General features: G+C 48.9%; 1 protein-coding gene across 2 annotated transcripts in view; it reads right to left on the reverse strand.

Annotated features, from left to right (window-relative positions):
• Window positions 1–21,067, reverse strand: part of SORCS2 (sortilin related VPS10 domain containing receptor 2) — a 719,220-nt gene that overhangs the window by 79,019 nt on the left and 619,134 nt on the right. For both annotated transcript variants that reach the window (XM_083154662.1, XM_083154749.1), the window contains exon 10: window positions 1,595–1,741. In XM_083154662.1, coding sequence (XP_083010788.1) covers window positions 1,595–1,741 — 147 coding nt within the window. The remainder of the gene's footprint in view (window positions 1–1,594; window positions 1,742–21,067) is intronic.

Here is a 21,067-nt window from a genome sequence, read left to right on the forward strand (position 1 = left end):
ACCGGGCGGCTCAAGGGGGATCGGATGGTCGAGATATCGCAACAGTGTATCGCCTCCTTAACGGAAAGATGTACTAAGCTTTGGAGAGAAATAAAGTAGAAACAGATAAAGTGCCAGCCAATCAGTCCCTAACTGGATGTGTTTGAACAAAAATGACAGTTGGGGTCTGACTGGCAGGTACTTTATCTCCATTCACTGTATCGGTCTCCAAGACTTAGTAGATCTTCCCCTATGACTCCTAGGGCAGGAAGCATCATCGCTTGAAGAGAGATAAAGTACCAGCCTCTCAGCTCCTAACTGTCAGGTAACAGGCTGGGTTTGAAAAATGGCAGTGGGGAACTGATTGGATAGTACTTCATTCATAATTGTATCACTCTCCAAGCAATGATGCATCCTGCCCCTAATCCTACTTCAATAGACTGTAACAATATTGAGGGGAAGGGAAAGTAACGGTAAAAATGGTAAAAGTGCCCCTTACTGGCAGTTTACTATGAGATTTAAACTAGCGCTTTATATTTTTAGAATGTAACTGCAGCCTGGCTTTGCCTTTAAATAAAACATTGATGTTATGAAATTTATACGGACGGCATGAATAGTATATCAGTTATTGAGGGGAGCAGATCTTGATGTAGCCAAAGCAATATTGGTGTTGAAGAGAGACCAAGAAGGGAAGAGGCTGCTTCAAAATGTATGAGAAAAACGAAGAGACGAGAGCAGGGGGCCCAAACCAGTACCTTGTCTAGGGCCACACGAGGAATTAATCATTATGGATTATAAAATGTAGCATTTTGTGCCTGATTCTGGTTGGCTCGCTAAGCAGCGGTAGTTCGCTGCTTAGCGAGCCTTCAAACGCCACTTGCTGCCCGTGTGAATGCCCGCCTCTCCGCCGCCCAGCAAATATACGTGCAGCACTGCGAATGGATACTGACTTAGACTTGCGGTGTCCTGTACGAGAATTGGGCAGGTGGCTGAAGTCCTGAGACATGAGCCGCATACCCCCGGAAGCCAAGTGTCCACCCGCGTTTGCATGGGGACACCCAGCATTTTCCTGAGCGCACCCAGTGCCTTTGTATGCGAATGCCCTCTGCTCGCCTCCACCCCCCCCCCTGTGAATTCACAGCCTTCCGAGTCCCCCAGAGGCTGCACGCTGGTCCGCCCGCCTCACCCTCGCACGTCGGGTTCTTTTCGCACGGCCTGCAAATGGATGTTTAACATAAACATTCATTCGCAGCCTATGTGGAAACTCCCCCATCATTTGATGGTCACCGACCATCAAATCAAATGGAATGATGTGGAAAGTGCACGCATATCTAAGGGACTCTCAGGTCACTTAGATTTGCGTGCACCCTCGACAGGAAACGGCCGGCGATGTCCGGCGAACACTCCGTTCGCCATGGCCACATGCACACTGCTTCTGGACATGCGCAGAAACATCCGCACAACGTCGGTCCGCAGCGCGAATGCACGGGGGAATGCGACCGGAACAGAATAAGGTCTTTAGAGTGCACAACATGAGACACAAGATAGCCTGTGTTTGGATCATGGATACTTTACCACACAAATGAGTGATCATTTAACAAATGAACCAACCTACCGGTTTACAGTTGATTGGCTTGCCAGTCATGTCCACACTTGGCGCCGGCAGATAGTCCCAGTCGCGCCCCTTGTTGTAAGTGATGAGTGTTGTAACTTTTCCATCAATCTTTTGATTGGCCACAAAAACGCCTTTAACTCCTCTTACCTACAAAACGTAAATGGACATTTACAAACAGGAAAATACCCGGACGCACAAATCGCCTATCAGCATACAGCTTGTGAGACTCGCTGCAATTGTACACGGTGGAACAGGTATAACCCGTCGAGTCCCATTTCTACCGGCCAGGCTATTGAAAACCCGACCTTCTGTCAACCTTCAGTGTTCTACCTCAATGACTTTGTCTGCGCTTTATTTTTAAGGAATTATGAATTATTGATAAATTCTGTATCAAATGCATTTGAAGATAATCATTCTGTTTGGGAAAAATGACATTTAGACATAGGAAAAATAGAAAATATTCAAGTTCATGCTTTTTTTGTACCATGCCGTCCTCATTTATCAATGCGCAATTTTTATGCGTTTCATATATCAAATGTAAGCATTTTCTGCAATTTCTGGATTTGTTTTGGTATAATCCCTGCACATCACGATCAACTACAAAATATACAATATGTGAGAACAGATACCGGACTGTTCTGGAGTCAAGAACGTTGTTAACCCCAAACCCATATGTTGTTTCCTCACAAAGATCCACATATGTTCCCTTATCACTCCAGATGGATCTCCAACATAAGTATCCATGGGGATGATGGATTCATATGATGGGGAAACGTGTGATCACTCCAGATGGATCTCCAACATAAGTATCCATGGGGATGATGGATTCATATGATGGGGAAACGTGTGATAAGTTCAAACAGGAGCAAAACAGAAAATCGAAACTTAGTGTGACATTCTATGGAATGAGAGTTGTGTTTTTTGGCGATTTTTACTCCAAAAAACGGCTAAATCGCATTTTTCCGTGAATTCGCATATTTAATGTTATGCGAAAAGGTCCCTAAATCGCATATTTTTTTGCGATAAGTCATGCGTACTGAAAGTGCGGTAAAAATTCGCACTTTTATCGCATCCAGATGTTTTCCAATAGAAAAGAATACAATTCGCTTATTTAATGGAATGGGATTTTGCAAATCGCACTTTTAAGGTGTCTAATAATCGCCATTTTTTCAGACCAGGTTCTGATATGCGAGTTGGCCAGAACCCTGCACAGATCATTGAGATCTGTGCATGGTTCTGCGGTAAAAATTGTTTTTGTTTTTTTTAGAAAAAAATTGTGTGGGGTCCCCCCTCCTGAGCATAACCAGCCCCGGGCTCATTGAGCCGGACCTGGTTCCAAAAATACGGGGGACAAAAAATCTGGGGGTCCCCCATATTTTGAAACCAGCACCGGGCTCCAACAGCCCGCAGTGTCATGCCACAGCCGGGCTACCCCCGCACTGACAGCGGGGACAACCGGCTGTCTCCGATGCGTTGTCCCAGTGCAACAGAGGCTGAGAGCCGGCTCTGCAGCAGAAGGGAGACCAGCGCTGGATCCTGGATCAGTGAGTATGTGGTTGTAAAAGTGAGATGTGTGTGTGTATGTAATAAAGTTTTACTTTTCTGTGTGTGTGTTTTCTTTTAACATTCTTTTTACAGGTGGACTACAAGTCCCAGCGGGCCCATTAATGCCCCACATGCTGTGCTTGAGGTTCTCCAAGTCCCAGCCTGCGGGGGAGGTCTGCTGGGACTTGTAGTTCTCCTGTATAAAGCAATGTTAGGATTGAAAGATTTTACACCATCAGGCTGGCGTCCACTGGCCAGGGACGCCGGTGACAGCCCCGGGCTTCAGCCCTGGACGGGTGAAGCCTTGGGGGGGGGGGACCTTATGCCATGGTGCTCATGGTACGGCCGGGGGACCTTATGTAAAAAGTGTCCCCCGGCTGTGGCATGACACTGCGGGCTGTTGGAGCCCGGTGCTGGTTTCAAAATACGGGGAACCCCCAGATTTTTTGGAACCAGGACCGGTCCAAGAGTCCGGGGCTGGTTTCAGAAATACGGGGGACCCCTACACTTTTCGTCCCCCGTATTTTTGGAACCAGGTCCGGCTCAATGAGCCCGGGGCTGGTTATGTTAAGGAGGGGGGACCCCACGCAATTTTTTTTAAATTTTTTTTTTAATACAAACCCAAAATCGCACATAAGCTCAAATTCGCACATTTTCATGCCGAAAAATCGCCCATTATCGCACTCAATCGCACTTTTTAGCCTCTAATGCGCATCCCATTAAATATGCGAATTATGACTAAAAAATGCGATTTCTGAAAGTGCGAAGAGCGGCGATATGGAGTGCGAAAAATATATGCGCTTTTCTCTCATTCCATAGAATGTCACCCTAAATGAGTATATATTGGTGATATTTACTGTGTTGAGATTTGTGTAAATTATTTTTCTATGTAAGCGCAATTGTAAGGTAGGGGGTTATTCTGGTCTGTTCGCAAGGACCGTATGTTCGCAAGGAAACGATCCTTTGTGTATGCGCAGCCGCATTTCTGCGCATGTGCATATGCCGGGTGAGTGCAGCCACGGCGAAAAGCCTGTTCGCTGGGTGCACGCACCCAAGGCTGTGGCCGGGAGGCGTAAGGGCAGCGGCGGATAGTCGCGCCCATGGGAACGTCCCCAGCGTTTCATGGGCGTTCCCATGAAAACGCTGGGTGTTTCCATGGAAATGGCCTGGTTACATGGGCGTCGGGGGTCAGGCAGCTGACATCACCGGTTGTTAGCTGCCTGTCCACTTCCTTCTGAATGCCCACGCACATCTAAGATTACCTCAGAGTAACCTTAGATGGTCAGCAACCATCAAATGATGTGGGTGTTCCCAGACAGCCTGCGAATGTTTATGTTAAACATCCATTCACAGCCCATGCGTACGAAAGCAACATGCAAAGTGGGGGCGTGCGTATCGGCATTCGCAGGGCGGTGTCTGGTGGACTCGCAAGGCTGTGAATTTGCAGCCTTGCAAATCAACCAGAATAAGGTCCTTAGTTTGTTAAAGGGGGACAATGTCTCACACATGGGCAGAAAACAAAGGCCACTTGACTTTTTTTTATGGTGCACTAGTTAAAAGCCCATCAAAATGACGGCTTCTGCAATGTACATTCACTTTGAGCTGTGACAGTTTTAGCCCACGAACTCCCCACCCCCACTCCCTATCTGCTCCCACCTCCAATCTGTCTTTACAGCTCCATCTCTCCATATTCAGCAAGTTTAAAACAGATCAGTGTCCCTGCAAAAAGTGCTTTCACTTTCTGTCATGACATCTTTTTGCACACAAATGAGTAATTTGGTCTGTCGAGTGGCCTCTATTCAGTGTTGGTACTTCACCTCATAGAGGTGAGGAATAGTTAGCCTTTTATATACAGATTTAGTCAGCCTTACATTCTGTAGCAGCTATTGCTCCACCACTGTAATATATAAATGGCCAGTGTATTACTGAATGCTAAGGCCTACCATCAGTTTACTTCATGAAAGGCCACTACTCTTAGGAAGTCAACATTTACACCCTTTCTTCTAACAATATAACTTACTGTACTGTAGGTTACTGTAAACAAAGTAATTCCCTTCATGAATGAACAGTGCAGTGCAATAATATACACGCTACAGATGTGACGCTACTATGTTTGCCGGTGTTGTGGTTTGTCATGGGTATGTAGCCAGAGTTGTGGGTATGCAGATGTCACCTCCAGATGGTCCTCGCGAACAGAAGAGTGGGGCAGCTGAGTTGTGCAGAAGTGCATGACTATGAATGTCCGTATAGTTGCATAAGCATTCCGTTCCCGGTCCGTTCACACTCTACAGCCGGCAAAGTATCTGGAGTTGCTTTGCCATAATTAACAATAATTTACAAGTCAGGATCAAGCCCAGTGTGTCATATACAAGAGCAGAAATAATAAATGTAGTGCTCATCTCTCTATTCGGCCACTTGGTGTAAATGACCATGATATGTTCTGAGTTTAATTGGTTTCGGTCTACTTAAGCTCGTACAGATGTGTCCTCATTTAACTAGCCTCAATACGCCATGTGACGCAAGATGCCGAGTGTGAGTGAGCCGCCGGTCCCTGTGCGACTCTGTTAGTAATGGGCGTATTTTTGTTTCGCTTTATAAGAAAATACATCTTAGTGGCAATGCGATGTGACCAGGACGCACCAAGAGACTGTGCTGATTCATTTCATATGTGTCACCTGTTTGTCTGTGTGCGATGGAGTCTGTATACAAAGCAAAGTGGAACTTGGTGTGGAATCAAGTCACAGCTGCTACATCAAAACACTTTATATACAGATTCAGAGACTCAGTCGCACACAGATATACAAGTACGCACCGAAGGCTCCTGATGTGTCCTAGTCATGTTGACTTGCAACTTGGTTATATCCCTGACCTACACATCGACGAGCCCGTCGTCACACTGGCTGAGCGACTGATCCAGATAATTATACACACTTACCAACTGTTCACTCAGCGTGTCGGCCAGTACACCCAGATGGCCATGACACCCTGGGCATTACAATTTGCCAATTTAGCTGTGACACCAGCACCCACAGCAAGTTTAATGGTGCCCGTACACACAGCCTGATGAGTCGATAAAACAAAATTTGCAGACATATCGGGGGTACTCATCTGCCAATAGCCTTGTGATATATCATCCAGTGTGTACCCAGTTTAAGATTGATAAAAAGATGCAAAAAAACCCCCAAAAAACACCCAATGCTAGTAAAGTCGCAGGGTAACTGGCGCACTGACAGTGGCTGTTTGGAGCAACTGTAGCAATAATGTACTGTAGAACCACGAATGCTGAATAAGCAATGAGAGAGCATAAACCCCTGATGGGTTCCCCAGGTTACGCTGGAAGGTCAGCTGACATGTTAATAGGATGGGCACAAGGCCTATCAGAGCTGTGGGAGGAGTATAGACAGGGAAGAAAGGGCATGTGATACCAGTAGCTCTTCCTCTGTCCAGAAAAGCTGTTGAGAAGGCAAGACCTGCTGCTGCAGCTGACTGGGTAGTACACGTGCTTATTAAAATCTAACCTGTTTCTTTTTCTTTCTCATCACTCTTTCCCTGTGTAGGCTGTCTCTTTCCCTCACTCTCCTTTCACCCCTTTTTTGCTATTATTCAATTCTGGGTACCCCTCGCGCTATGCCCCGTCCGCGCAGAGTGTCTCGCCCGCCCGGCTGGCAGAGGACGCCTACCTGGCTTGGGGGGCTGCAGGGCCAAGCGGAGCCATCCCTGGTGGTTCCAGTGGGGACCGGAGGAGTGCGCGACGCGGCCCTGCGGCTCCTGAGCAGGCCGCGTCTCCAGACGCGACGGACGCGGCACTGGCCTATGACGCGGCCAGACGCCGGGCCTCGCGTGTACAGCGCGCAGGCCGCGGCGGCCGTGCGTCGCTCAGCCAGCACTCGGGGGGGTCGGGCAGGGGTAGAGCCCGTGGCGCAGTGACTCGGGGTGGCGGGCTAGGCCGCCTCCGCCCCGCGGCACATGAGGCTTTGGCAGCTCAGGTCTCCATGACAGGCCGCGGTAGGCAGCAGCCACACCGCAATACCGGGGGGTCGGGCACGGGTAGAGCCCGTGGCTCCATAGCTAGGAATAGAGGGCAAGGCCCCCGCCACATAGCCGTGCCCACGAGTATAGTTGGCAATGACGCCAGTGGTCCCACATTGAGGCCTTCCAGCCGGGCTCGCGCTGGAAGGTCAGGGGGGCAGGGCAGGCGAAGCCAGAGCGCCAGTCAGGGCCCTAGGGACAGGGGTACTGTCCTCTCCAGCACTCCCGTGCCGACACACCATACAAGACAAAGGGGGCTTCCCTCTGGAACCCCTTCCCCCCATACTCCCACACAGGGCAGAGGTCGGGGGCGGTCGGGGGGGGCAGCACAGGTGCAGGGCCTGATCGCTGGGGGACAAACAGGCCCGGCTGGGCTTGCAGATATTCCCCTGGGGGCCCCTAGGGGTAGGTCCCCTTTACATATTGCCAGCCGACAGTTACTCAGGCGAGCCAGGCTGTTTCCTCTGCGGTCTTCATCCGCACCAGCCCCCTCTGCGGTGGTGCCAACAGCCACTACCCCCTTAACAGCCGGGGATGGGGGGGTACAGCAGTTTATGACGCTACTGTCCAGCTTGATGAGCCAGGTTAACCCTCAAGGGGGTCAGGTGTCCGCTCCTAGTCAGTCTGCTACTGCCTCTTCCGGTACGACTAACCCTCCTCATGCAGTGGTGGCGGGTACTTCCACTTCCCACCAGGGTTCTACACCCCTCACGTCCGTGGCGGTTGTCGCATCCGGGACTCCTCCAGTGGGGACAGTGGATACTTCTGCCCAGATGAGCCTCGTGCCAGCGGGAGGCACTGCAGGTGGGTCGGCTGCTAAGCGTAAGCGGCGTAGGCGTAGAGCGCACACTTCATCCTCCTCGGGCGGGTCCGATTCGGGAACGTCCGAGGGGGAAGGCGGCCGTAGATCACGCAGGAGGCGTCGACACCGCCGCCGCCGACACTCCAGTTCTAGCGGGAGCTCTGGGTCACCACTCTTTCCTAGGGGTCAGGTGGTCCAATGTGAGAATACTGCGGTGCTTAGGGGTTTACGACGCAGCGTACAAGAAAGAATAAACGAAGGGAAGTACGTTAGTTTCTTTTCCATGACGGCGCAAGCCGAAAAGGAGTACCGTGCAGCCAAGCGCCGAGGCGGTATAGGGGAGGAAGCCTTCTGCACCTATCACCGGTGGCAGGCGGGCATGTTTATGTTTGCGGCTTGTTACCTGGAAACGAGGCCACAGGAACACATGAATATGGTGCGTTACATGCACATGATTCATCAAATGTTCCTCTCGGAGGCTGACTCATCATGGCGCTCCTATGATGAGAACTTCCGGCGCAAGCAGTCAGGATTGCACATCATGGCATTCGGGTGTAAGGACGTGGAGATCTGGATGGGGCCGAAGCCCTCTTCGGCTCAGGTGTCCACACAGGTCTCCACCCCTGCCCCGCAAAAACCCCAGCCCCCCTTTCACGGGAGGGCGGGGGGAACCCCGGCAGGGCGTTGCTTCGCCTTTAATGGTGCGGGCTGCTCCCTCGGGGCTACCTGCAAGTTCAAGCATGCTTGCTCCAAGTGCTGGGGCAATCATCCTTTCAAGGATTGCAGGAAAGGGAAGCAGGGAGGGGCCTCCCAGGCTGCAGCAGCCGGGGGTGCACCTCACTAAGGCCCCTTCTCCTGTGCGGGTTGACCGCTTGGCCAGCTGGCTGAGTAGGTACCCGCGTAGGGGGGAGGCTGAGTTCCTAGAGTCCGGGTTTCGCCTGGGCTTCCGCCTCCCCATACAGGGGGACATCATAGCCCACGCCCCTAGGAATTTGAAATCTGCGATCCAGATGCCCGGGGTGGTTTTAGACAAGGTGGCCAAGGAAGTGAGTTTGGGTAGAATGGTGGGTCCCTTCCCGTCACCACCTATCGAGAACCTAGTGCTATCCCCAGTGGGGGTGGTCCCCAAAAAAGGCAGCGGCAAGTTCCGGCTCATCCAGCACTTGTCACACCCCCCGGGCACCTCGGTTAATGATGCCATCCCTGAGGACTTGTGCCGCGTGCGGTATCAGTCGTTTGAGGAGGCGCTGGATATAGTGCGCGGCCATGGCCCCGGGGCTTTGATGGCTAAGGTGGACATTGAATCGGCCTTCCGCCTTCTCCCGCTGCACCCAGAATCGTTTCGGTTCATGGGCTTTCGCCTCCCCACGGGTTTCTACGTGGACAGGTGTTTGCCTATGGGCTGCTCGATTTCTTGCGCCTACTTTGAGCGCTTTAGCAGTTTTTTGCACTGGTGCGTGGTGACAGGCTCGGGCGAGTCAGGTGTGGCCCACTACCTGGATGATTTCCTATGCGTGGGCCCCGCCGGGTCCCAGCGGTGCGGTTTTATCCTGGCATACCTGCAGGAGCTTTTTCAGCACTTGGGGGTTCCCATAGCGGTGGACAAGACGGAGGGGCCGGTATCGTGCCTGTCCTTCTTGGGCATCGAAATCGATACTGTGGCAGCCTGCTGCCGCCTCCCCCTCGACAAGCTGGCTAGACTTCAAAGGGCGGTTAGCCTGGCTTTGGCCACGGGAAAACTCCAGTTGCGCCAGCTCCAATCACTCCTAGGGCTTCTGCACTTTGCCTGCAGGGTGATACCCATGGGCAGGGTGTTTTGTAGGAAGCTGGAGAGGTCCATGGCTGGTATCAAGCACCCCCTTCATTACGTCCGCCTGCCGGCAGAGATAAAGAGGGACTTGCGCATTTGGCTTTCCTTCCTGGAGCAATTTAATGGGGTCCTTATTTGGCCAGCAAACCCCCGCACCAACGCGCAGTTGCAACTGTATACCGATGCTGCGGGCGGGGTGGGTTTTGGAGCCTTCTTGCACGGTTCATGGTGCGCCGCGCCATGGCCCGTCGAGTGGATGGCCGAGGGCCTCACTAAAAACCTGTTGCTGCTTGAGCTGTTTCCCATTATAGTCGCACTGGAACTGTGGGCAGAGAGGCTCCGCGACTCTAGTATAATATTTTGGTGTGACAACTTGGGAGTAGTGCACGCAGTAAACAGGCAGGGCTCAGCATCCATGCCGGTTGTTCGCCTTCTGGCGCGTCTAGTGTTAAAATGCCTGCTGTTTAACATCCAATTCGTAGCACAGCATGTACCTGGAGTAGAGAACTCTGTGGCAGACGCATTGTCCAGGGCCGACTGGGTTAAGTTCCGGGCCTTGGCACCTGATGCAGATCTTGTTGGTGAACGCTGTCCCTCTTATATTTGGCAGATGATCAGGCCGGAGTGGAGGGGCTAGCCATGCGGGCTATAGCACCACGGACGCTCCATTGCTATCAGGCAGGATGGCAGGAGTGGGAGCAGTTCCGATTGTCCGCATCGCAAGCAGGTAAGACACCTGAGGCGGCCATGGTGGCTTTTGTGTGGAGTGCATACTCCTCTGGTCGCTCTGTCGCCTCCGTGCGCAGGACTTTGGCAGGGGTGTCATTTTTCTCCTCACTGCAGGGTAGGGCGGACCCGTCACGGTCATTCTTGGTGTCAAGGGCGTTGCGAGGTTGGCGGCGAGCTACGCCGGCTCTCCCAGACTGCAGACGCCCTATTGATATGTCGTTACTTCCAGCATTGCTGGACGCCCTGGGGGACATTTGCTGGCCTTATTATGAGGTCCTCCTGTTCCGCACGGCGTACGTGATGGCGTACCACGGGGCCTTCAGGATTGGGGAGTTGGTGGCCCCGTCAAAACGGGCGCCCTCACCGTTGACTGTGGATGATCTGGTGGTCCAAGCTGATTCGGTGCTATGTCACCTGCGACGTTCCAAGACGGACCAGGCTGGGAGGGGGCGGTGGCTGTCCTTGCTCCCGTGCACGGTGGAAAGGGCGTGCCCTGTGACGTTGGTCGCGGCCTTCGCCCAGGTGCGCCATGGACCTCGCATGGCTGATGCATGAGGATGGGTCACCGCTCACCAAATACCAATTTTGTCACGTATTGGGACGGGCGCTGGAGGCCACGGGTCTCGATCCTAGGGAATTCGGGTCTCATTCCTTTAGGATTGGGGCTGCTACCTCGGCGGCTGCGGAGGGCCGCTCCGACGCAGAGATTCAATCTCTGGGTCGATGGCGCTCGGCAGCATTCCGGAGGTACATTCGGCCAGCCTTATCTGTCACTTTTCACCATGGTCGACTGGACGCATAAGCGCTCGTCAACTTACAGTGGGGGCCTTGAGGTGTTTTTTCACATTCGTCTGGGGGCACAATTCGGCTTTAATTTCAATCTGGCATGGCGTACTTGTTAGTTTACTCCAGACGGTGTGTTTTGTGCCTCAAGAGCTGGTCGGCCACGGTTTTTCTCATTCCTCTCTCCTAACAAGTGTGGTGAATGCATGGTATGCAAGCTTGTCGACAGCCTTCTAACCTCTCTATAAATATTTCAGGTCGACAGGACGTTAAGTCCATATGGATGATTGGACATTCCTTTGTCTATTGGGCTTCCAGGGCAAACATCGCCTCTGATATAAGTGTGTTTGGTCGAGCTGGGGAGGTTAGGTGGCTGGGTGAGAGAGGTATGCTGTGGAGAGGACTGCAGGCTGGGCTGATTCGAGCCCTGCGAAATTTTGGGGTCCCGAAGGTCATTATATTACACCTGGGTGGCAATGACCTAGGGCGGGTAACCGCTCTTGAGCTACGCTCAGTGATTGTGCGGGACCTCTATTTCATTTCGCGGTACTTACCGACATGTAGGTTAGTGTGGTCCTCCATTATCTCTAGGATTGTGTGGAGGAATGCTGTGTCCTGCCCCCGCCTGGAGCGTTCACGGAAGACGGTGAACGCTGCAGTTGAGAGGTACCTGCTGACCAGTGGCGGGGGTGTTATTCGCCATGACACCATCAGCTTTCAGCGGAGTGCGCTGTATAGAAGCGATGGTGTGCATCTGAGCCCGGAGGGCGTGGCTCTGTTTTTGGGCAATGTCTTTAGTTGGTTAGATGCACAGTGCTGAGCGTTTTCTTACTTGGTGGCGGTGCTGCGGCTTAGGGCCTAGCTTTGGCGGTAAAGAACGGTCATCCTTGTAAGATCTTGAGGTGTGTGTGCAGATAGTGGGGTGTCGCTCTCCCCTGACATCGATGGTCATTGGCAATGCTCCCGCCCGGGGGGTGGTCTCCACTAGCACGAGTGGATGACCGGGGAGAGTGATCACCAGCGATGGTGTGTATGGTAAACATCTTTAACCCCACTTTCCCTATAGTGACCGTTCTTTGGTGCCGCCACCATTATATATATAGTTTAGTTTAATTGTCAAATAAATTTGACATTCAGTTTTGAAACGCCAGCACTTGTGTCTGTGTCTTTTTTATTAGATAAGTTATTGGTTAAGGTTAGGTTAAGTACATGATGAGTTGAAAAGCGTGGACCTGGGGGATACCTGATGGGGAGTTTAAGAACCACGAATGCTGAATAAGCAATGAGAGAGCATAAACCCCTGATGGGTTCCCCAGGTTATGCTGGAAGGTCAGCTGACATGTTAATAGGATGGGCACAAGGCCTATCAGAGCTGTGGGAGGAGTATAGACAGGGAAGAAAGGGCATGTGATACCAGTAGCTCTTCCTCTGTCCAGAAAAGCCCCACCCACCCTTCCCTATTTCTTCTCTCTTCGGCGGCGGTAAAGAACGGTCATCCTTGTAAGATCTTGAGGTGTGTGTGCAGATAGTGGGGTGTCGCTCTCCCTTGACATCGATGGTCATTGGCCATGCTCCCGCCCGGGGGGTGGTCTCCACTAGCACGAGTGGATGACCGGGGAGAGTGATCACCAGCGATGGTGTGTATGGTAAACATCTTTAACCCCACTTTCCCTATAGTGACTGTTCTTTGGTGCCGCCACCATTATATATATAGTTTAGTTTAATTGTCAAATAAATTTGACATTCAGTTTTGAAACGCCAGCACTTGTGTCTGTGTCTTTTTTATTAGATAAGTTATTGGTTAAGGTTAGGTTAAGTACATGATGAGTTGAAAAGCGTGGACCTGGGGGATACCTGATGGGGAGTTTAATGAGGAGGACACATTTGATTGTTTAAAAAGTAACAAAACCACTCCTCATGTCGACCAATGCCATAGCAACATGCTGCTTTTGTCGACATTTTTGTCTATATCGGTCTTATCGACAGGATACCCATTTGTACCAGGTGTTTGTTTGTAGCATACTTACCTACCCTCCAGAAATGGCTGGGAGGGTCCCACTCCTGGGCTCCTGAGAAGGGTGGGCAAGAATCCTCCCTCTGATGTGACTCTTTGGGGAGGGGGCGATTCTAAACTGACGCAAATCTTGCCAATTAGTACCGCCACCATCCCAGAAGAGCCGCGAATCATGGCATTTGCAGGAATCTGGGAAGGGCTTAACGACGGCAAGCCCCGCCCCTGGAAAAGCTGCAGAGTGGTTTTTCTCTGGGCTTCTCCCAGAGAGGAGACAATTAATGTAGGCAAGTATGGTTCTTGTATAATTTAGCTTTTTTCTAAATCAAATAACATACAGCCACCAAATGTTTGCAGCTCTTGCAATGGAGGGCAGCAGTCCCTAAAACATGTACTACCCCTTTATTTGCATTACAATGGCGGTGATGTCATCGGCAAGTATGCAGAACCCCGGACAGTGGGCAATTAGGGAGTCACAGTGGTGGCTTTTGTCCCAGTTTCATCTGCCTGTGAATAATCTGCAGAAGAATTCTCTCTCCATAGTGGTCTGTGCGGAAGTTTTTATACGTTCCACAAGATCTGCCACGGTGGAGATTTGCTAAATGTAAAATTGTGTATTTCTGAATAAATCTATTTTCTTTTAGTCTAGCAGGAGAAGAGAAATTATAGCACATCCTATAAAGTGGGAGCTTAGACCCCGGGAGGCAATGATTTAAGGAAGCTTTTCTTCTTACAAGCTGTATAATGTATGTGACACCTAACAGCATGCAAATGGAAAATATGTTCACCTAAAAACATAATGTATACGGGAAGGAATTTAGATTTTGGCTTAAAGTGAGATAAAAAAAAACATCTCCTGTGTGTTTGGTCTGTGAAGCAGATAAGCTTCTGTCAGCTCACTAGTCCCAGGCTAACAAATGTCACCTAGTTTTACTTTATTTTTACTGTCCTCCATCACAGAAGGTGCAGACGGTGAGTGAACATATAAACTCCACACAAAGGAAATATGAGCCAGATCTGACCTCAGTGACGTCACACACTACGTCACTATAGCAGTGGTGGCTTCTGGGGATCTGCCACTACCCACTACTGCTGGCCACTGTGTAGCAGTGCATGGCTCATTGGCCAGATGAGCCCAGGTGATTATTTATTTGTTTGTGTCATTACAATTTACAACTTTTTTATTTTTTTATTTTGGAGCTGGTGAATAAGGAGTGGACAACGGTCCGTAAATTGTGGTGGAGGATGGAGGCAGTGAGGTCAGTGTTGCTCTGGGCCCTAGTAAGTGACATGATGAGGGCATGCGATAATGTTGTGCCTAGGAGCGGACTGACCCCTAAATTGAATTCGCCCCTGTTTAGGGTCATGTGCTTTCTGTGACTTTCACTAGTGAGTCAGTGGAGATGGTGACCAGGAAAAAAATCCTAGGTCTAGTGGCCCAGGATTCTTACTCGGGAACCTAGCAGGGGTTTTAGCAGGTTAGATTCTTACCTGGGTTCTTCGACCTGGGCAGGGGAGGCTGCCATTGCGCAGAAGCCCGCCCGACAGCCCATCCCCTGTCGGTGCTTGCCCGCCCTTCGTTAACCAGCCCGCGCACGTCCCCCTTCCCCTGCCGGTGCCCCCCCATCTGCCCTTCGTTGACTAGCCTGCCCATCGCAGACAACCCCAAATAGGGAAGTGGAATCGGGGTGTGTGACTGGATTTTGGTGGAAAAACGGTATGAGATGGAAGATGGAATGTTGCCCCTGGCAACCAATCACATTATATCTATTATCTTCTAAAAGGTGCTAAATAAATAAAAATTAGAATCTGATGAGTTGCTATCGGCAACATCCCAGAACTCCCATCTTAGTAAATTTACCTCAGAGTCATTGTAGCCAGAAGAAATTTAGAAATCCAAATTTTAACTGCTAATAAGGATTTCTGTTTTGGTCTGTCCCGTTAACCGTCATCATAAACCCTACAGTTCCCACATAGCGGCTGACTTCCTGTGCATTTCACTCTCTGCTTACGGAACGGAGACTGCTGAGGTGAACATTCAAGTTTATGTCTCCTGGAACTCTGCGGGATCGCAAAATGTTGTATCTTCTCCACCTGGCAGTCAGGACAGGAAAATAGACAGACTCATATTTTCTGGATGCTTTTGAAGTGTTTGGGTACATATGTTCGCAGCAAATTAAAGCTGGAACTCATTACAGTGCTGATGACCCACAATCTGCATTGTCAGCATCTCCCGTGCTCTGGTTTATCCCTGAGTAGGGCATGAGATCACCACAGGACGGATCTGGCATAAACCCATACAGTAAAACATTTTCTTTTTTCTGCAGCAGTTTGTGGCTTCGGAATTAAAAAAAAGGAAGAGCAGAACCTTGAGTATTCTGAAAATTAATGACCACCTCACATGGAAGTTTGGCGCCGTTTGAGAACTTCACTATTTGCACAGAGAAAAAAATAATCAAGTGTGATTTAGGAGTTCCTATATTAAAATCTCCTTGGCCACTTGCTTCATCAGGGATGTTGTTTGAAATGGAAAAATGAGTCCCTAAGGGATAACAGTAAGACTCCTCTGTGATTTATGTCTCGCCAGAGTTTTTGGAGCAAGGATACTGTTTGCTGTCAAGATGATTTTCCAAAAGATCATTTCAAATCACATATTACAGGTAAAGGCTGTGCAGCGAACAATGGGGTAGGAGCCAGCTAGGTCTGGGGACCCCGCCCTGCACTTGTGAGGTCTAGGACGCAATAAGGAATACATATATATACTTCTTAGTGGGTTAGGAAATATTGTAGTCTGAGCTTTCACAGGAATATACTGTACCATTTTCTCAGCAAAGGAGACAGGTACCAGGAATTCAACACTTTTATGGAAAAAGCTGATGCCAGAAGGACTTAATAGTAGTAGTAGTTTGTTTATTTAAAAGGCGCCACAAAGTGTCCACAGTGCCGTACATAGCAAACAAAAAAACTAATGACAAGGTAACGTACAGGGTGTGTTGATAAAATACAGCATAAATAGGGGTATAGCTGGTAGAACTAAAATCAGCATCAGTTCTGAAGTAGGTGTCGAAATTGTTGAGGAGACTGAAGATGAAGTAGAGGAAGGGAAGAACCGGGCAGGAGCACTGGTGAGGTAAAGAGGTAGGGTGAGTACGTGAGGCAGGAGGACCCTACTCATAAGAGTTAACAGACTAAAAGGAGGTGGGTGGACGAACAAAAACAATAGGATAAGTAGGAACGGATGGAGGGGTAGGGTAGGCAGGATAGGAGGAGCAAAAGAGGTTAGGAGGAGGAGGGATAGGAGGAGAAGGGATAGGGATAATAAACATAATAAGAGGTTCTACAAGGATGAGACTTGTAGCGCCACACATTATAAAAGAGAAAAGGCAGATGCACACACCAAGAACACTGTAAGGGCTTAATTCAGGCTCGATCGGAAAGGGACGAATTTGGCCCCGTTCCGATAGTGAGAGGTCTGTGCACGGTGGGCAGCTGACGTCACATGACATGGGGAGGTGGGGCAGACTTTTGGCATGGCGGCACTGTCCTGTTTGTTGGCTGCGAGTGAATGCAACATATCGGAATTAGACCCACTGTAATTGTGCTAGACAATCGGAGAAAGAATGATTTCTAAAATACTGGTCACTCAATGAATGTTATTTGTTTACTACGAGTATTTTACATTAAAGGGGCATTTCATCTGCACATTTTATTTATATTATTACTGAAATTTCTATAGAAAAGCAGCATTTACATTCAGCTTAAACCCTAAGCTGCATATGCAATATGCCGCCGCTATTTCTGACGTGGGAAATAGCGGCAGCTCCCTATTCAATGCGGTCATGAACGACAGCATTGATGCGGGATCACGGCAGAATGGGCCCGACTCCAGAAGCTGTCGGGCCCGTTCTGCCGACAACGGCCGTGGATTGTCGTGATCCAGGCTGCAGATGGACAATCCACGGCCGTTTTCGCGGCTACGCCACCTTTGCGCCCATTGAATCCCGTCTGTTGTTATGCGGTCGATCTGACCGCAAACGGGCCAGGATCACGGGTGTCGGCAGGGATTGACAGCTGTGATCCCAGATTGCATACCCCCCTTAGAACACTGGCAACCGGATTATAATGAACTCTGCAATTTAAAACACTGTAATATTTAGATTCATAGCGTTATTTTAGACCAAAAAATATTGTCTCACCTACTACCACATCAGGTGGGTCCCCAGCATTCCTAAGTTTTAAATCCCCCCCCCCCCCGCTTCCCCCCCCCTCCCCCGGGTTGTTCTGGCTGGGTTGTTCTGTCCAGAACATTAGGGCTCCAACTGATGAGGTCTCCTGGCCGTGGTAGGTGGGCCAATATTTTTTTGGCCAAAAATGATGCTAAAAATTTCAATTTTACTCCAGGTTAAATGACAGAGTTTATTATAATTGTTCTAACTGCCAATGTTAGCTTCTTGTTTTCTGTCTGACATTAATGAAGGCAAATGCTGCTCTTCTACAGAAATATCAGCAACAACAGAAAACAAAGTAGATGTAGATGAAATTCCCCTTCAGAGTGCTCACAAAAAAAAAAAAAACATTAATTGTGTGACGAATATTTTAGAAATCGTTCTATCCCTGTTCCTCTAGCCCAATTACAGGTACCCACCTACCCCCTCCCCCCCACCGCCCTTTTATTTTAAATCTTACATTTATTTAGCATTCTTCAGAACACATACAAGAATCCGCTACCCTTTTATACTCAAATTATTATAAATGCAAATTGGATTTTTCAAACAAGTAGAGTATCTTTGGAAATGCACACAGAGGCAGCGAATCATACTTTTACGGAATGAGCACACTGTTCAGCCATCCGTTCATAGTTCACCAAATTGTAATAAGTGCAGTCCTGTTTCAGCAATTAGCGTAATTAAGTGTAATTCTGGAAATAATACTTTCACAGAGGTTGCTATTTAATACATAGCACTCGACTATCCAACAATGTTGAGAAAAAAAAATTATATTTTCCAAATGACAACTACCAAATAGTGAAACAGACCGTGTATAAAGTGGGTGATTAAGGTTGACTCGCACGGCACATTTAGTTTGATAATGGACAAAACCATGTGCACTGCAGGCCGGGCTGATGTATCATGCGCAGAGAGATTTAGATTTTTGTGGGGTGTGTACTTCAATAAAAATAAAGCAGCCAGTAGTTACTCTGCACAGAAACAAAATAACTCAACCAAATCTAACTCTCTCTGCACATGTTACATCTGCCCCACCTGCAGTGCACATGGTTTTGTCCATTAGTAAAGAATATGTGCTGTGCGATCCAACCTGAATCACCCCCATAGTGAGATCCAGCCACAATCCAGCTTTTCAGTCCACAGAATGATTCCAGTTATTGGGTATAAGTTACATTTTGGAAATGTTATTGTATCTCCTATCTCATATTAAGACTCACAAATTATTATTTTGAAAGAACGGCTAAGGAGTCACCCAGTGGTGGAACTTGTGAGTGGTTGGCCCAGGTGCAAAAATAGAATTTGGGCCCCCCTCCTCCACTCCAACCCAAGTTCTTAATATGCAATACAGAAGTGGGTGACAGGGAGAGTCAGAGAGTGACAGGGAGAGGCAGAGGGTGTCAGGGAGAGGCAGAGAGTGACAGGGAGAGGCAGATGGTGATGGAGAGGCAGAGGGACATAGAATGAGATCCCAACTGTAAAAAGCCGGACAGTCAGGATGCCGACCCCCGTAGAGGGGGGATATTACCTGTGGCGAGTGCAGCGAGCCACTGAGCCCGCAATGGGATTGGGAGTGCTCACCCTCCTTCGGGATCACGGAAGTCGGGATTCTGACGTTGGTTTAATAACAGTCGGAATCCCACCCATCAGCAGCTCATACTACACCAAATTTGCTGAATAAGGCCCAGGGGCTTTAGACAATATACTGTTTTGGGATATTCCTCTGCTCCATCTGTTAAAATAAATAAAAAATCACATACCAAGGGGTCACAGTGATCCAGGCCCTTCAGTGCCTGCAGGGCCCTAGACAGGAGCCTAGTTTGCATAATGAATGATCCGGCTCTGTTCAGAGTTCCGTCAATATGTGCATTGTTCATGAAAACTCCTCACAGGCCTCATTGTTCCAATGCCCTGGTGTAAGATGAAGATGGGGAAACAGGGACCAGACAACAAACATGACACACCAAGCCCTGAAGCAAGATTCCATGCCCTGAAGTGTTAGAGAAAGGACCAGAGACAGGGCATATATGAAAATCAATATATTTCTATCACACTATTTGATGCTTATTCCTTTAATGGACTATAGCTTTTTATTTTATTTTAAATCCCTGTTTCTTTATTATGTCAAATAGGAATACAAAGATCAGATATCAGATACAACTTTTAGATAGCCAACTGTCTAGGCTAAGCGGTGGTTCCTAAAATGTGTGCCGCTACAACCTGGGGCCTGCGGGCACATCCAGGAAGGGGTGCCACTGGTTGGTAGTCCTGGACCAAATTATATATGAACCATGTAATGGGCACAGCCAGTGCTGGTGTCCACAATCATAAAATATGTGGACAAATGCAAGCTAAGATTCATGGAAGCTTGAGAACCAGTGGGCTATCGGAAATCTTACAAAATAAGGGCACTTCTCATAGGTTTACCCCTTTGTCGCCATCGTCAACCATAATAACACCGGTCTGTTTAAATGCAGCATTTGCATGTTTTCTGGTCCCCAGTGACATGGCACATCTCAGGACAGTTCCTCCTCCACCACCTCTGGTCCATCATCTCCAACCAACCATTCCTATGACTTATAGAGGTATATGATTGGCAGGAGGGCTTTGGCAGAGTATTAGAGAACTTTCTGTGAAGTTTTTTTCAGGAGAATCTGATCAATCTTGCAGCAGCCCAACAATGACTGATGTTCTTCTTCTCAAAGCCAGGGCTTAAAGTGGTCCTTGAGAGGTGGTGGAACGCATTTCCAGAGGCCACCTAATTACCTCCCGCTCCCCCATTGGGCAGAACCAGGGCCAGTGGTCGGTGTTTGCCCCCCCTCCCCCCCTGCAAACTATAATGCTTTTCTATTAAAAAGATTGTGCAGGGCCAAGGTGGCGGTTGAACTAGTTCCACCTCACCATTATAGGTAGTGGAACTCCCGTTCCCCATCACAGAATAGCTGTGTGTGCAACTTTTAAAATAGGGAAAGAACACAGTGCTTTACTGGTTAAAATGTATTGGGCAATGCGCGATTATTTGCTTTCTCACACTGGAAATGTGCTTTAATTACTGTTGATTTGTTAAAGTCAGCTATTCAGCAGTGTGTCTGGAAGTCGGTTGGCTTGGAAAATAAAGTTTGTTTAGCGGATAATTTATTGCACTGTTCCAACACCACGTTGGTCAACACCATTAAAGCCTCATTCAACACTGTCCCGTGAACATTTCTGGTCATATAAAATACTTCTCATTCCAAGTACATTAATAGGAGTATGTGCAGACACTGCACACGCTACGGCTGTGATCTGTGTACAACGATGCAGTTGTAAAACAAAAAAAGAAAGTGAATTCTGTAGACTGCAAGAAATCAGAATGAACTAGAACTTTCTTTGGCAAATAAAAATCTTTAGACATATAGCCTTTACCTGACCCATCATTTTATTGGCTTGTACTAGTACAGGAAATAAATTTCCGCCAATCCTAACGCAATAAAATACAATCTGAGCTTTAGATTGGGTCTATGCTTTTGAGCAAAGGCAGCTGGTGCCGATACTGCATAGG

Source organism: Crinia signifera, chromosome 1 (genome assembly GCF_055691185.1).
Source record: "Crinia signifera chromosome 1, ASM5569118v1, whole genome shotgun sequence".
Taxonomy (NCBI): Eukaryota; Metazoa; Chordata; class Amphibia; order Anura; family Myobatrachidae; genus Crinia; species Crinia signifera.